Source organism: Lagenorhynchus albirostris, chromosome X (genome assembly GCF_949774975.1).
Source record: "Lagenorhynchus albirostris chromosome X, mLagAlb1.1, whole genome shotgun sequence".
Classification (NCBI taxonomy): domain Eukaryota; kingdom Metazoa; phylum Chordata; class Mammalia; order Artiodactyla; family Delphinidae; genus Lagenorhynchus; species Lagenorhynchus albirostris.
In genome coordinates this window covers 48,317,497-48,333,165 of record NC_083116.1, presented here as the reverse complement: position 1 = coordinate 48,333,165, position 15,669 = coordinate 48,317,497, and the positions used below count along the sequence as shown (strand labels likewise).

The 15,669-nt window shown below is 35.8% G+C and overlaps 1 protein-coding gene across 2 annotated transcripts in view; it reads left to right on the top strand.

The window, feature by feature from the left end:
* DIAPH2 (diaphanous related formin 2) overlaps nt 1-15,669 on the top strand; it is a 786,790-nt gene that overhangs the window by 441,428 nt on the left and 329,693 nt on the right. For both annotated transcript variants that reach the window (XM_060138052.1, XM_060138051.1), the window contains one exon: nt 9,719-9,958. In XM_060138052.1, the coding sequence (XP_059994035.1) occupies nt 9,719-9,958 (240 nt within the window). The remainder of the gene's footprint in view (nt 1-9,718; nt 9,959-15,669) is intronic.

Genomic DNA, 15,669 nt, shown 5'->3' with positions numbered 1-15,669 from the left:
CACTGCCTAAAAATGTATGAATGGGTAGCTGGATGGATGGATGGATGGATGAATAAAAATCCTTCACTGGCCCTGAGGTCCATGATAGCTACTGCCCTCTCTTCATTACCTAGCATCAGTTTTTTCAAAGATTAGTGTATTTGTTCTCTACTTCCTTACCTCTAGTTACTATTTAACAAACAGCAATCAGAATTCTGCCTTAAACAATGCATTGAAACTGATCTAGAAGGGATCATTAATTACCTCCTAATTGTATCTAAAATATACATCGGTTCTACTCACTTCTCTTTTTCTGTGCCGTCACCACTTTAGCCCAAGCCAGCATCATCTTTCCCTTAACCATTATAATATACTTTTAGCCTGTTTTTTCCACTTATACTTTTGCCGTTTTCCAAATCAGCCTCGGCACAGCCCTCAATGTGACATTTCTAGAGTACATTTGTGTTGCATCATTATTTATCTATCTGCTTAAAGCATCAGTGCATTGTTTTCTGAATTTACCATGCTATTTCCTGCCTTTGGACCATTACACACATTGCTCCCTCTTACTCCCACTTGCTGCCTGCCTCTCTCCTGCTTATTCTTTGAGTTTCTGCTTAACTTTCATTCTCTCTGTGATGCCTTCACTTACCTATCAATTAAAATTAGGTCTCCCTATTAAACTCTCTCAGAGCACCTTTTTTCTTTTCCTTTCTCATGTTTTTTAATTAAATATTTAATTGCGAGGTTATTTATTGCATATCTATAACCCCTGCTAGATTGCAACTTCTTTAAGTATATGTATCATATTGATTTAATTCACATGACATATACTTACCAAATGTTTGTTGAATGTATTAGCTTGAATGCAAAATCAAGTGGGCTCTTTTCAGTCCTAATTCTGTATCCATATGGCACTTGATAACATTGAAGAATTTAGATTCCTTACTGAGTCCTTTTCTTTCTTTGCCTTCTCTAGCGATAAATACTCTTTCCTAGTTTTACACCTATCACCCTTGCCAGTGTCCTATAGAGTTTCCATTAGTATATAACTTCCTGGATGATAAAAACAAAATCTCATCAGTTAGGGATAGACATAGGCCAGAAGTGTGATTACTCCTGCTAGATTCATTAAAATCATCATCAAACAGAAAAGAATAAAATTGGCAAGACTAGGGAAAAATCTGGCTTTGACTTTTTGAAAGAAATAAACTTACCTGAGACAGTGACTGGGCTGCTAAGCTTTCTCTAAACTTTTTGGGTGTTTTTTTTTTTTTTTTTTTTCTTCAAAGTAGCATCATTGGGTTCGCTTGCTTATATTCACATGTAGTAAGTTAAAAAGAAGCCAAAAAAAAAAAAAAAAGCGAGAGCAAGAGAGAGAGAAAAGAAACAAATAAAAAAACTAGCATATCCCTCTTCCCAGGAGGTCTTCCCAAGCAGACCTCCTGGGAAGAGGGGTATGCTAGTTCCCACACCTTCTATGATCAATAATCCTTTTCTTTAGGGGGGTATATTGGCGGCATAGCTTCCCACTGACTTGTCCTCCAACCTGCCTCACACAGAATTGAATTTGGTACATTGTTGTAATTATGTGCTGTACCTTTACTGGGAATAAAGAACAGATCTTTGAAAGCTCTGCCAGTTAGAACCCCCAGCAGGAGCTTTTAGATTCTTCTGAGTGTGTTTGCAGCTCAGCTGTTCTTAAACCTCAGAGTGACAGAAACTTCCACTTGTCTTGCACTGAGGATGGAGACCCATACTATGTGTATCTATTAAACTAACACATCTTCTGAGAAAAAGAAGGCAATAATTAGTTCTCTTGGTAATTGGTACTTTATTTTTCTGACCTCAAAAATTACCCATATTTTTCAATTAAAAACATTCTAAAGCTATAATCTAATAAAAAGATGTTGAGATAGCCTTGTGCATAAAAACATTTATAATGAAAAGCAAAGATTATGTGATACTGCTGACAGCACATTTAACTTTTTTCTTTCTCTACATAAATATGTGAAGGCAGGAGGAGTGGATTTATGCCTATTGTTGGAAGTACGACTATAAAGTCAGTGTGCTTTTTAATTTTTTTAAAGTCCCCTAAGAGCTTATGAGCTCTATTCAAGATAGCTTAACCAGGTGAAAAGGAAATTCTTAAAAGCTTTTTTTTTTTCTCCTACATATCATCAAAGGCAATTAGTTTGGATGGAAAATTGTAGCTTTTCTGTTCCATTAATATTAAATTATTCAGGTTTGCATATTCATTGGGAAAATTGCATTTTTCTTTATCTGCTTTCATTCAAAGTGTTCAGGGTTTTGATATGTAATGCCTTGATTGTTTCTATTTTCATTCCTTCTGTAAATATGAATGCTAGCTCTTACTTCCAGATGTACATTTATTTTATCTGAAAAAAAGCTGGTTTAATAATTGTGAGATCAAGTAAAAGAAGACTCGCCATGACTCGTTCTCAAATCCATGTATTCAGATTCTTGTTCATTTCATTAACTTCTCATAATAGTCCATTTTGTGACAAGATTACTTATTTCCATCAGCTTTTGCAATAAAATGAGGTAAAATAAAACCACCTGAAAACTGAATATTCAGATTAAGTCTGGGGATGTCAATCAATTTTGCTGTTGATTGCTTTTCATTAAATTTTTAAAAAATAAAAAATTAACCCCTTTTCCTTCTCCATATATCAGTAATCCGTAAGATAGCAGCATAGCATTACCATTACAGATGCTCTGATGGCCGTTCTTGGCTTCAGACAGTTGTTTTCAGAAGGATGTTTTGAAATTCTTGCTCTAATTCTTAGTGTAATTCTTCTGAGTTTCCAGTGTCTCTTGGGGCCGACATTGTTACCATTTTCTCTTCCAGACTGTAGATGAGTAAATGTTTGTTGATGCATAATTTCCACATATCATTCTATTTGGGGAAAATATTCTCTATCAGCATATCATTGCTTTTCTGGGGTACAGTCAGTTTTCAACACTCCGTTTTTCCAAAGCCTCATTTTACAGATCAACCATGGCTCTTATCTCTCCTGATATCTAGTACACAAACATTTGCCATTGGCTCCATACAGCAGATGTACCTGTATTGATGATTTTGTGCAGTCCAAGTACTAGGTGTACTGCAGAAAGTACAGCAGTGAGCAGTAGAGAGCCTAGTCTGGAGGGGGTTATGTCTAAATAGGATAGTAAAATGATTTATTTAACAGAGAATCACAGATGTCCTTGCTTTATTTCCATACTTCCAGGCAGACTTCTGCTCAGTCGTGGAGTCTGAATCTCACAACTTTTATAGGCAATTCTACCTGCTTTATAACTTAAATCCACTCTTCTTTATTGTCACTTCATTATCATCACCTTAATTATAGTCACTGATACAAAATTATTCTGTGTATTCAGTGTATCCATACATTGGGTCCCAATAGTATTTAGGTATGGAGGGGACACCTTGTAACAAATGTATATTTCTTACAAATATATCTGTTAATTCCAATGAATTTTTAACATACTTTGAAGACACTAGAAGATCATAGTTATGTTCACATATGATGGCAGTTGAAGGTGTGTTTCTTAGCAATGCAAAATGAAAGCTAACAGAAATCCCCTTGAAGGTGAGTGACACGTGACTGCAGGAGTGGCATGTGGCTACCTCCTCCTTCTTCGCACACGATTGTTACACTTGGGTCTTTTCTCTTTCTCTCTGGATTCTTATTGTAGTATGGCAGAACATCAGTATTCACCAGGTGCATAGGTAGTGAAGTATATAAAATTCAAATTATATAAACAAAACTGTGTCTAACTCTTTGGGGAAATAACCCACTTGTAGCTGCTCTCACTAAAGCCGTCAGGGTACAGTTTTTTCTTTTTAATATAGTGCAGATCAGCTAAAGAAATGATAGCTGCTTGATGTGATTTGACAGACAAGTATCTTGTAACACAAAAAAATCCCCTACATAATACAACACCTTGGTCACCAGCCTACAGCACTTCAAGGAATGAATTATAAAACAAAGGATGCCAGTCATCTAAAATGCGGCGAGGAACCACAAGGAAAAACAAACATACATTTCAGCCAAGTTTTTGTTATATTTCCTTATATCACTTAGGTGCATTCAAATGCCTTTATGAGACATGCACCTTTTAATAATTATATCTGTGACTGGGGATGTCGCTCAGTGCTTCCTATGATTTCTAAGCTTAGTTATCCAAGACATTCCCTTACACACTCAAATCCTCTAATGGAGATTCAACTATTGTCTATCAGTCTACCCTGGTCTGATCATAAAAATTCACACTTCTGATTGCAGCAAATTCTATTAGTATCATCAAAGCATACTGTTTTGTGGCTCCTGTAAAGAGATGCATCCATATAGTTTCATCTACCCTGAAGATTAATAAGGAGATTATTTCCTCCATAATCCTCTTGATTTTTACAGTAACACATTTTCGGTGCTAACATTTCTAATAGTAAATGTATATTATGCGTTGAAACGGACTGAAAGGAGCACTGCACGATATTTATGAAGTGTGAAATAGTTAATGGGGGACATTCTTCACCAAGCCCTGGTAGCACACATTCCTTAATTGTGGATGAGAGAAACTTTATCTCAGGTTTGGGAGAATAGTCAGGGACCATGGTACCTTCTTAGGAATTTCTGAGGATGAGTAAAGAGGGTAATAACAACAATAGCTATTGTTTCAGAGTGCTTCCATTGTGTCAGCTACCATGACAGTAATGTTACACATAGGATCTCATTTAAGTCTTACTGCAACTTGCATGAGTGACTTAAGGAATACATTTTACTGATGGGGACATAAAGTCTCAGAAACATTCAGTAACTTGGATTAGATCATAACTATAAAGTAACAGAAGTATAGTTCAAGTCCATGTCTGTATAACTCAAAAGTCCCTGTTTCTTCCACTACAATGTACCTTATAGGTCTAGAGAATGTAGAGAATGGTTTCTCTCCCTCTCTGAGGATTAAGGGGAAAATTCTCTCGAACCTACCCTTCAAAATAGTTATACGGGGCTCTGAATTCGGGCTAAGATTGAGCCTGGGCAATACCGTTGGGATGACACATTTGGTAGCTAATGACTTTACATAGGGAGTAGGGTACCCTCCTCCTGCCTCACATCAGCCTACTGTGATACCTCTTCACACTATGCATCTGCTTCCCAATCCAGCACTTTGCTGATACTGGAGTTTCTGTTTGTATGAATGAATACATCCATCCATCCATTTGTTTTACAAGGATTTTTTTTTCAAATCACCTATGATGTTTATCACCTGCTCTGCACTAAACTTTAGTGAGTAAATGAAGGAAGAAATTTTGCCAAGTCAGAGGTCAACTCTGATCCTCTTATGATGCACAACCTCTTCCCTGAATCAGGTTGACTGATGATAGATTATATCCAGTAACAGCAGTTCAACAAAGTTAATTCCCTAGCATTTCTGGTTTGACATCTTAGCTGAAGACATTATTTTGGGGACAGTAAAACATTACCGTCGGCTGTTAATTTTGTTCAATAGACAACCTGTCTGTCCTCCTTGGGAGAAGATCTGGAAAATGGTTAGTCATCTAAGGAGTGCTTTTAAAATCAGTCAGCAAATATTTGAATGTCTAATAAATGCAAGGACCCATGCTAGGTGCTACACAAGGTGCAGTCTTTGATTTTTCCCTCTATACACTCTCCTCATCAACAACCTGCCTTTCACTACCTCTATTCTAGTCACTCCCAAATCTGCCAACTCTGATACTTACCTCCTCCTAAACTCAAGAACTGAATTTCCAAATGCTATCAGATATCATAACAATACCTAAAACTCAAAATGCCAAGAAAGCAATATTATTTCCCTATTATAGAGGTGTCATTTTACTATTCATGTGAGGATTTAGAGGGGGGAAGGCTGGAGGGATCAGGGAACATATTTAAATAGTCTATTTTAGTAATTCAACCTTAAAGTACATAAATTTTAAGCTTGAATGGTGAGAATTGAAAATAAGAACCAATTCTAAGAAATTCTTCAGGTTAAAATATAGGCAAGGAATGGTATTAAATTACATTGTCTTTACCAGGATTTGAATATGACTCCAAGATTTGGAGTTTTCATAGTGGGGATCTAATAGTGTCTTTGTTAATAATAAAATACACTGGTGTCTGAGAGGATGGTGAACCAAGTTCACTTAAATGCTAATAAAAATGTCTTGGTAACATCCAAGTAATATTTTTCACTTCTGAATCTCACACTGTTAACCTCACCTTTCCATAACTCTAGAGGCAGAGACTAAAACAGAAAGAAAGAATATATTTGGATCATTTATTTGGCTCCTACCTAATTATCAAAACAAGACTGCTCGACAGGACTTTCCCCTACTTTACAAATGAGGAAACTGAAGCAGAAAAATTAGGTGGATTAGTTTCACACAGTCTAACTAACTATGCAAAAGTTTCTAGATTCAGTCCTTTGGTTGAATTTGCTACTAAGCTGTACCCTACCGGCCCCCACTGCCTTAGTCCCTGATTAGCTTACTGAAGTGTAGGCAGCAGATCAGGGGAAGCAAATTCATCTATCCTCATTCTCTGAAACAAAAAAAAAACAAACAGTAAACTGCATCAAATCAGCATCTCCTTCAGCCTTCATTAATGCCAACAACATTTTACCTCACAAAGGACTTTACACCTTGGAGCCATCTTTGACTTTCTCCTCCCATAACTGGTCATTTACTAAGTCCCACTGCTTCTTCCTTAATTCTGCCTCTTGTATCTATTGCTTCCTTTCCCTTCCTACTGTCAACATCCTAGGTCATTACCTGTTTCTAAGACCATTTGAAGACTTAACTAATGGTATCCCTGCCCCTAATCTCTCCTTCAGCCACTCATACATACTGCTCTCGGTATGACTCAAGAGACGGCGTGGTGTAGTGGTTGAGAGTCTGGATTCTGTAGCCAGAATGCCTGAGTTCAAATCTCCAGATCTTCAACATACAATTTGACTCTGTGCTAGTTCCTTAGTATTTCTGTGTCTCACTTTCCTCATCTTTAGAATGAGACTAAGGCTAATAACCTTTTCCTAGGATTGTTTTGAGAATCAAATCTGCATATATGTATATAACACATCTGTAGAAAAATGTCTGGCACAGAGTACTCAATAAATGTCATTTGCCATTATTATTGTTATTATAATTACTAAAGTACACTTTTGGCCATTATTTTGGTTGGAGCTGGTATTGAAAAAAAGATCAAATCCCTGCTCTTTGGGTTTGTAGGCCAAGGATTGAAATACAAAGCCCAGAAAGGATACAAATATGAATGAATACAAGTGGTATTAGAACTGAAGCAAGACCAGAAGAAAATCTATGTAAGCCTAGGGTTTAAATTCCTTGTGGATCTCAGACCAAGGCCACCCTGGTGAGCAGGGTTCCTACAAGTCCTACAGAGCATGGGAAGAAGGACAGGTATTTGGTGACTAGCACCTGGTCAAAGTAGTTCTATGTTTTTTTTAACCATCAGGGAGACTGAAAAAACACTACTTCCTAAACACATAAAATGATAGGAAACATGCTTCTGTGCTAATGGTAGCCAGTTAGCAGTGAAAATAAAGGAAAAATTAAGTGGGAAAGGATTTGGAGACAGTGGTAGAGGCATAAATGAAGGCAGAAAATGACATAGAAACTTAGATTCCCACACAAACATACACATGGAGATTTGCACATTCATGGAGACGTAGACTTTGGTGTGGTTAGCTTCCAATTTTATGGCCTTTACATGGAATCTTAAGGTACTTTGATCTAAATTCTGCCCCTAGGTATATACCTCATATATTCCTAACCTATAAACCTTTTCTCACAACTTCCTTTTGGTCCCCGTTTGTGTTTGCTCGCTCGCTTTTTTTCTCTCTCTCTACTTGTTTAATTTTCATCTATTTATCCATTTGTATCCCCTCTACTGTGTAGCCTTCATTAAACATTGTAGTCATAGAGTTTAAAGTTTTCTCTTCTTTCAGTGAACATCTCCAGCACTTAATTTCTGTTTATCCATTTAGAATCATGGGCTGGTTCTATCGCTAGCTATAGTTTTCAAGTGATTGTGTTATGAGTTTTGAGTTATATTGGACACTTTTTGTGAGTAGATGGTGTGTCTTATACTTACCATGTGAGTACTGAAGAAACAGTAGGATGCTTTTTTTTTTTTTAAAGATTTTATTTAGTTATTTATTTGGTTGCACCGAGTCTTAGTTGCGGCAGGTGGACTCCTTAGTTGCAGCTCCAGAGCTCCTTAGTTGTGGCATGCGAACTCTTAGTTGCGACATGCGTGTGGGATCTAGTTGCCTAACCAGGGATTGAACCTGGGCCCCTGCATTGGGAGTACGGAGTCTTATCCACTGCGCTGCCAGGGAAGTCCCAGTAGGATGCTTTGAATACTACCCTGATCGTATTAAAAAAAAGCTATTGATAAGTGATCTGACTTATGTAGATATAGTAACAGGCGGATATTCCCAGCATAATCTGCCTATAAAAAGCATGAAAGCATATGGGGGATTAGCAGACAGCAAAGGTTAATTTTTGGACAGGCAGACACCCATGGTTAATGTGAAAATTCATTTCAAAGAGTTAGAATGATAAATTATGCTTTGCTTTTGTATTAGAGCAGATAGGGTCTATTCAGCAGCTCATTTTGCTGCTTTTGAAGGGTTCTTTGTAGCTTAAGGACTCTTGTTTATGCTGTCAAATGCTTTTCATGTTGTCTACAGATATCTCATGCCTACACTGTGCCTGGCATTTGTATTTAAAAAGAAAACTAAGCTATATGTGTAAAAAGAATAAATGTAATTAGGATTGTTAATAATTTCATTGTGTGTGTGCTTATGTACTTATGTGTCTACCCTCCCCTCACCTGTCTCCCAGAATTCCTTTGGTGAATAAAAACTAGTGAAATGACTTGGAGTTTTGGGGAATTAAAGACTAAAAGAAATTATTATCGTAGGAGCTATACCAAAGGGAATAGAGAATGTGCACCGATACTATGAAACAATTAATTAAAACCTAAGTTGAACTGTTTTGAAGAAAACCAATATAGAATTCTTGAATAATGTACTTAAAAGTAAGTTCATGTGATTTTACCATAACTTAATTATTTAACATCAACATTCTGCCAAGTAGGTGAAATTCTTTAGAGCATATATAAATAATTAATACATTTTATTAATAGAAATCATAGGTTTAAAATTATTAAATGCTCAATCAGAGCTAGTCTTCTGGTTTCAGACAGCATACTGATATGTAAATTTTTTTTAGGAAATGTGGTTGCACTTACATTTTCTGTCATCGTGTACATTTTTTATATGTGGCCCAACTATTCACTCAACTCAATGTCATGTTTGTACATTTTCGTAGTTTGCCTCAGGGACTGATTTTTGGCAGTTTAAATGCTATTGATGACTAATGATTATGCAGTTAACATACAGCAACTGTTTAGCTTCAATAATATTTTCTTAATGCAGTAAGGATGATTTCATTTATTCCTTTAAAACTGAACAGCTATTTCTTTAAACTTTGAAAATAATGTTCCTTTGAAATATCTAAAACAAAGTAGAATAATATTTGTTAAAACCCAGAGAGAATTCATTTTATTCAGAAGTTTTACAGTATTGTCTCTAAAATGATCCCCACTAGAGAGAAAAATAACGGGCTTTATATATATATTCTTATACAGCATTCCTTATCTTACAGATGAGCTCAGTGAAAATGTTGCGTCCTCGTCTCAATAGCATTCTTTTCAAGCTCACATTTGAGGAACACGTAAACAACATCAAACCAAGCATCATAGCAGTAACTCTGGCCTGTGAAGAACTGAAGAAAAGTGAAAGCTTTAACAGACTTTTAGAGTTAGTTCTTTTGGTTGGAAACTACATGAACTCGGGCTCAAGAAATGCCCAGTCTTTGGGTTTTAAGATCAACTTTCTCTGTAAGGTAAGATAACATTTTATAATGCCAATTTACAGCAATAATCTCATCTACGAGAGGGGTCACTTTAAATAGCAATAGTACGTAAGCCCAAAAAAGTATCCTTTAAAAGGATGAATTTTATGGCACGTGAATTGTATCTAAATTAAAACAGATAAATGATATTTTAAAACCTTACTGTAGTAAAATCTCAAAGACTGCAAATTCTTTTGTAGTATATTACTCAGCTCTTGCTGATCAAATCTTTCTGGAGTTTTTAGGTCCAAAAAAAATTGCTTTTATAAAGTAGATGCAATCTTGTATTTCAGTCCCTTCAAACTTACTTTATGTCTCTCCAAAAAGTATTTGAGGAGCTAAATTCAATGAGGTGATAGCCAGAAATTGCCTTCTGAATATGCTTTGCTTTTTCTCCTCCAAGAAAATAATACTCTTTATTGTTGAATAGTGTTGTGTTATTAAACTTATACTAGGTATCTAGTGCATTAACTAAAAGTTTTTTTAAAAATCAAGTGATAATCGTTTTATTGTTTTGATTACGCTTTCATTCTTGTGAAAAGTAAACAAAGAAACAGACAAGTGCAAAAGTGATGGTATATGTCCATTTCTAGGTTAGCGCAAACCACCTTATTAAAGGAAAAGATCTGTCTGTTACACAAGAAAACTGAACAGACTCTGAGGGGAAGGCCTGTGAGAAAGCTGGAGACAAAAATAAGTCTGAAAACAAGCGATGTATCTTTGACATCTCAGCGTTGTTTCACTTTTTTTTTTTTCTTTCACCTCTGAAAACATTACAAAACTTTGGTTAGTTCTTGAAGTATATTATTACAAGAATCCCCAATCTAGGAATGGATATAAATTTCTTTTCTTTTCATGCATTAAATAGATGTGCATTACATGTACATGGACTAGCATTTTAATATGTATCAAAAATGATTTGCTCCTGGTAGTTCTCACCCGGACAGACATAAAGAATAACATTTGTAGATACTAGGATGCATAATGAAATTGTATCTGTTTACTCCCGATTTATTTTTGAGGGGTGTAAGGAAAGAAAGCAAGGAAGATAGGGAAGATGGTCTGGCATGCTAGATTTTTGTCAAAAAAATATTTTTGGTCCCTCTTCTTATGATATTAGGGGACATGTGCAATTATTCGATAATACCAACAAGAATAAGGCTATGCTTGTAATAAATTAGAATAACTTACACCCCAATCTGTAGGATAAACTAAATATTTAAGACTTTTTCATTTTATTGCACATCATATACTCAACACTAGTAAAAGCATCTTTTATCAAGATGCTACTTGTTTAGAGTATACACTATAGGCACAGTGAGTGAATCTTAAAGTGTTCTTGGTTGGCGATTACAAAAATATTATAAATTAAGAGAAAATATCATTTGGAAATTTGTATTGTTACCTATTTCACATTTAATTCATATAAAAAAGACATTTAAAACAAATTATCCTAATTTGAACAAATATGTACCTTTTTTAAGTGTCTTAATTTCACACTATTCAAATTAATTACATGAACTGATATTTTTGAGGCAAGAATGAATACGTCATTTATACATAGGAACAAAAAATTATATTAATCTCACAGAAGGATTGTACAGTTGCATCTTGTATTTTGGAGAGAGGCTTCTTCCTGTCATCTACCTGTCAAATAAAAGTTCTTCCACACAGCGCAGGTCTGACATCTATCACTTAGAGGTATGCTCAAAGGATTCAGCACAAAGATTTTTGCCAACTTCAAATAAAATAAAAAATAATCTTATGGGAAATACTAGCATGTAGTAATAGATCTTCTAAAAGAGAAAGAAGTGAATGTTTAAAAATCTTCTGCCCTCTCCCACTTTTCAGTAGGATTTTTATCTTCAGGGAAATACTTGTCATTAAGAAAGAAATATCATATAGATGTATGATATTCCCACAATATCTAGGATTAAAAGGATGCTCCTGGAATACAAACGATTCTGAGTAGATGTAAATGTCTAAAATGACAGAAATTTACTGAAGTACATAGAAATAGTTAGCTTAGGTTTATAAACTGTTCGAAACTGAGTTAACTACTGATGTATGATTAGCTAGAATTGGTGTTAAATTCCAGTTATGTTGTAAAAGATTACTTGGTTGATTTCTCTCAGTGTTTGTTTTTTGTTGTTGTTGTTGTTGCTGTTAAAAAAAATAGCAGAGAGAACTTTCTTTGCAGGGCACTGATTATGCTTTGAAAATGATACCATTTATCTAATTAATATTCTAATGATAATTTCTTTTCTCAGTGAATTTAAAACTGTAATCTACTGCTTTTCACATGAAGCTATAGATTATGTTAAAATATTCACCTAGTTAAAAAGGAACCACAACATAAGCAGTTAAACTTATCAGATGTTTCTTGTAGTAAAGTAATATTAAAAATTCAGATGGTCACAATTAGCTCCTATAATATTTGGGAAGAAAAGGAAAACAGACGGGTTAACTTAAATGTCAAATATCACTAAAGGGTACCATTACTATAAGTACTACCCTCACCACAAAATACTTTGTTCATTTGCAGCAGTGTATTATCACTTTGTGAGTCACCAGTCCAGGGTGCTGAACTGTAATAAAAATCATTTCTATGCAGATGAGTTTCCAATGTTAGCTTGGCCCCTGCTTGCCTGTTGGTTATTAAAATTCTAACCAATAGCAGTGTTGTACTTCAGGGCCATTTGTTGTTTATGTTTTCAGTGTGTAATAACATATAATCTACATAAGAATGAAACATTTAAAAATACTTAGCACTCCCTAGGCACTAAGCTTTGTGGGTATATCAGATAAGGATCTTTGTTTGCAAGCAACAGAAAGTGACTCTGCCTGATTTAAGCAAAAAGTAGAATTTATAAGGAGCTCAGCCAGAAACTGAGGAAAGGCTGAAGAACTTGGCCTTTGAAAGAATAGCAACTATGTCAGCTTTGAGAATGCAGAGAGCAGGAATGAATGGAAAGTCTTTCCAGGAAGTTGCCTCTGGGGTATATTCCATTTTCTTCCTCCTTTCCTTGTATTTGATTCAAATTCTAATTAGAAAGAGAGACCAATTGGCCTGGCGTAGATTATCAGAATACCCTTTGTCCAAGGGAGGGCAAAGAACCTTGATTGACAGTGCTACCAAGACTACTGTGATGGATGATTGGTCATGCCCTAAAGGAGGCTGTTACCAAGGATGAGGATACCGAAGGTTAGGGGCAGATGAAGGGATAAAAGCCAGGCCTGAACAAACAAAGGCAAAACAAAACAGATGGTCGGTATACCAGGGGATACAAACATTACAGAAGACACACAGAAAGCTCAAGGAGCTTGTGATACAGTTGAGTAGCCAGGAAATATACATACAGAATATTATGTAATGTCACAATATACTTCTAGCAATGAATATAAAAATTAATGGCCATTGAGATTACTTTCAGATTAGCAGGACTTCAGGAGGGAGGAATTTTTGGTGATGGGCGTGGCGGTGAGTGGTACTCATAAATTAGAACAGAAGGATCTTGAAGGATAGGTATAATTAAGTTATACGAAGGGAAGAAGCCATAACCTTACAAGATGGGAGAACACTGGCCTTAGAACTTACATTTTAGCTTCCATTTTGCCCATCACTAGCTAAATTTTTATGGCCAAGTCACTTACTCTCTCCAAACCTGTTTCCTCATCTATACATGAGGAAATATACAGTGACCCTTTTTTATTTTCATAGGGTTGTTTTCAGGGTCAAATAAAACGATCTTTGTCACAGTACTTTGAAGAATTATAGTGTTAAAAATGGTAGTAGTTCTTTTTAATGGTGGTATATGACTAGGAATAATCATGATGTGTTTGAAGATGAATTAGAAAACTACACTGCCTGGAATATTGGGTGTATGTTGGAAACAAATAACATTGGTAGGCAGGTTGTGAGAAGATTTTGAGTAATTTGTATACTAGCTTCAGTATCTTTTTTTTTTTTTTTTTTTGGCGGTACGCGAGCCTCTCACTGTTGTGGCCTCTCCCGTCGTTGTGGAGCACAGGCTCCGGATGCGCAGGCTCAGTGGCCATGGCTCATGGGCCCAGCCGCTCCGCGGCATGTGGGATCTTCCCAGACCGGGGCACGAACCCGTGTCCCCTGCATCGGCAGGCAGACTCCCAACCACTGCGCCACCAGGGAAGCCCTAGCTTCAGTATCTTGCCTCTGTAACTTTTTTTTTTTTTTTGAAAATCACTCACAGCCCATTTTATAACTTATGAAGGCCAAAAACCTTTGTTTTTCTGCCTTGAGTTAATATCTCCTTCACCCATACTGTGACTTTCCAGTCATTCTAGTTGGACAGAGAGACATAACAAATTATGATATGGTATAATGATGTGTTTTTGTACAGATGTTAAATATGGCATACAAAGAACCTGAAGAAAACATTTAGTTTTACTGTGGAGAAAATTTTAGATATCTAACTTTAATTTAGTAGGGTTAGTAGAGTAATGTAATTTTGCTACTTTTTTCTAAGATTCATCATTTATATAAAGTGAATGTAACATAAAGGCCTTATTTCCTAGAGGTCATCACATGGTATTAGTGGCAGAGTATTACAAATATCTCCCCAAATATACAAAAGAAGGCATCTATCTCCCCTAGAGAAGTTGTAAGATGTAGAGTGAATTAGGTTCAGTTTCAGTGTGAAATATAATGTACCAGAAAATGTGATTTGTAAGGAAAATGACTGCTGTCTATGGAAGCACAATTTAGAAATTTGTAATTCAAGAGAAAATCTATAAAAGATCTAAGCAAAAAGTTACATCTAAGTATTCTAAAAATTTTACAGTATCTAATAGTTTTTAGCTGAAATGATGTGGATTATCTCTATCTAAACTTAGAACCTCAACATTAGAAAGTATCTAATCTAGCCCCTTCAGCCTGCAGATGAGAAAACTGACCATTAGAGAAGTGAAATACTTTGGTTGGTGTGTTGGTCAGCTTGTGCTGCCATAAAATAATACTGTAGGCTGGGTGGCTTAAACAACAGAAATTTACTAATACACCATTGTAAAGCAATTATACTCCAATAAAGATGTTAAAAAAAAAAACATAAGTCATAAAAAACAAAAAAAAACAGAAATTTATTTTCTCATAGTCTTGGAGATTGGAAGTTCAAGATCAAGATGCTAGCCTGGTTGGTATATGGTAAGGACTTACTTTCTGAATTGCAGACAGCCACCTTCTTACTAGGTGACAGTCAGGTTCATAAAGCTGGATATAGCGACCAACTGTTTTGGTTTACCCAGGACTAAGAGCTTCCCTGGGATTCAGGACTTTCACTACTAAAATTGGGACAGTCCTAGGTAAACTGGGACAGTTGGTCACTTTAGTTATGAAACTAGAGGTAGAGTCTTGGCCTCCTGATTACGCTTTCTCTCTTTCTCTCTCTCACCCTTTTTTTAAAAACATTTAACTGGAACAGCTTGCCTTTTGCATTTTTATAATGTCCTTTGCTACTCTTCTTCATCTGGTTTTTACCCTTTAGCTCTACTTCTCTGGTTACCACTACACACTGTGAGTATAATCATTGTAGGACTGTTCACACTGCACTTTAATTATTTTATCTCTCTTTCTCTCTAAAGACTCAGAACTCATGGAGGGTGGTTATTATTTTATTCTACGTTTTATCTCCAGTGTCTATTGTATAGGAAGCCCTCAATAGATTACT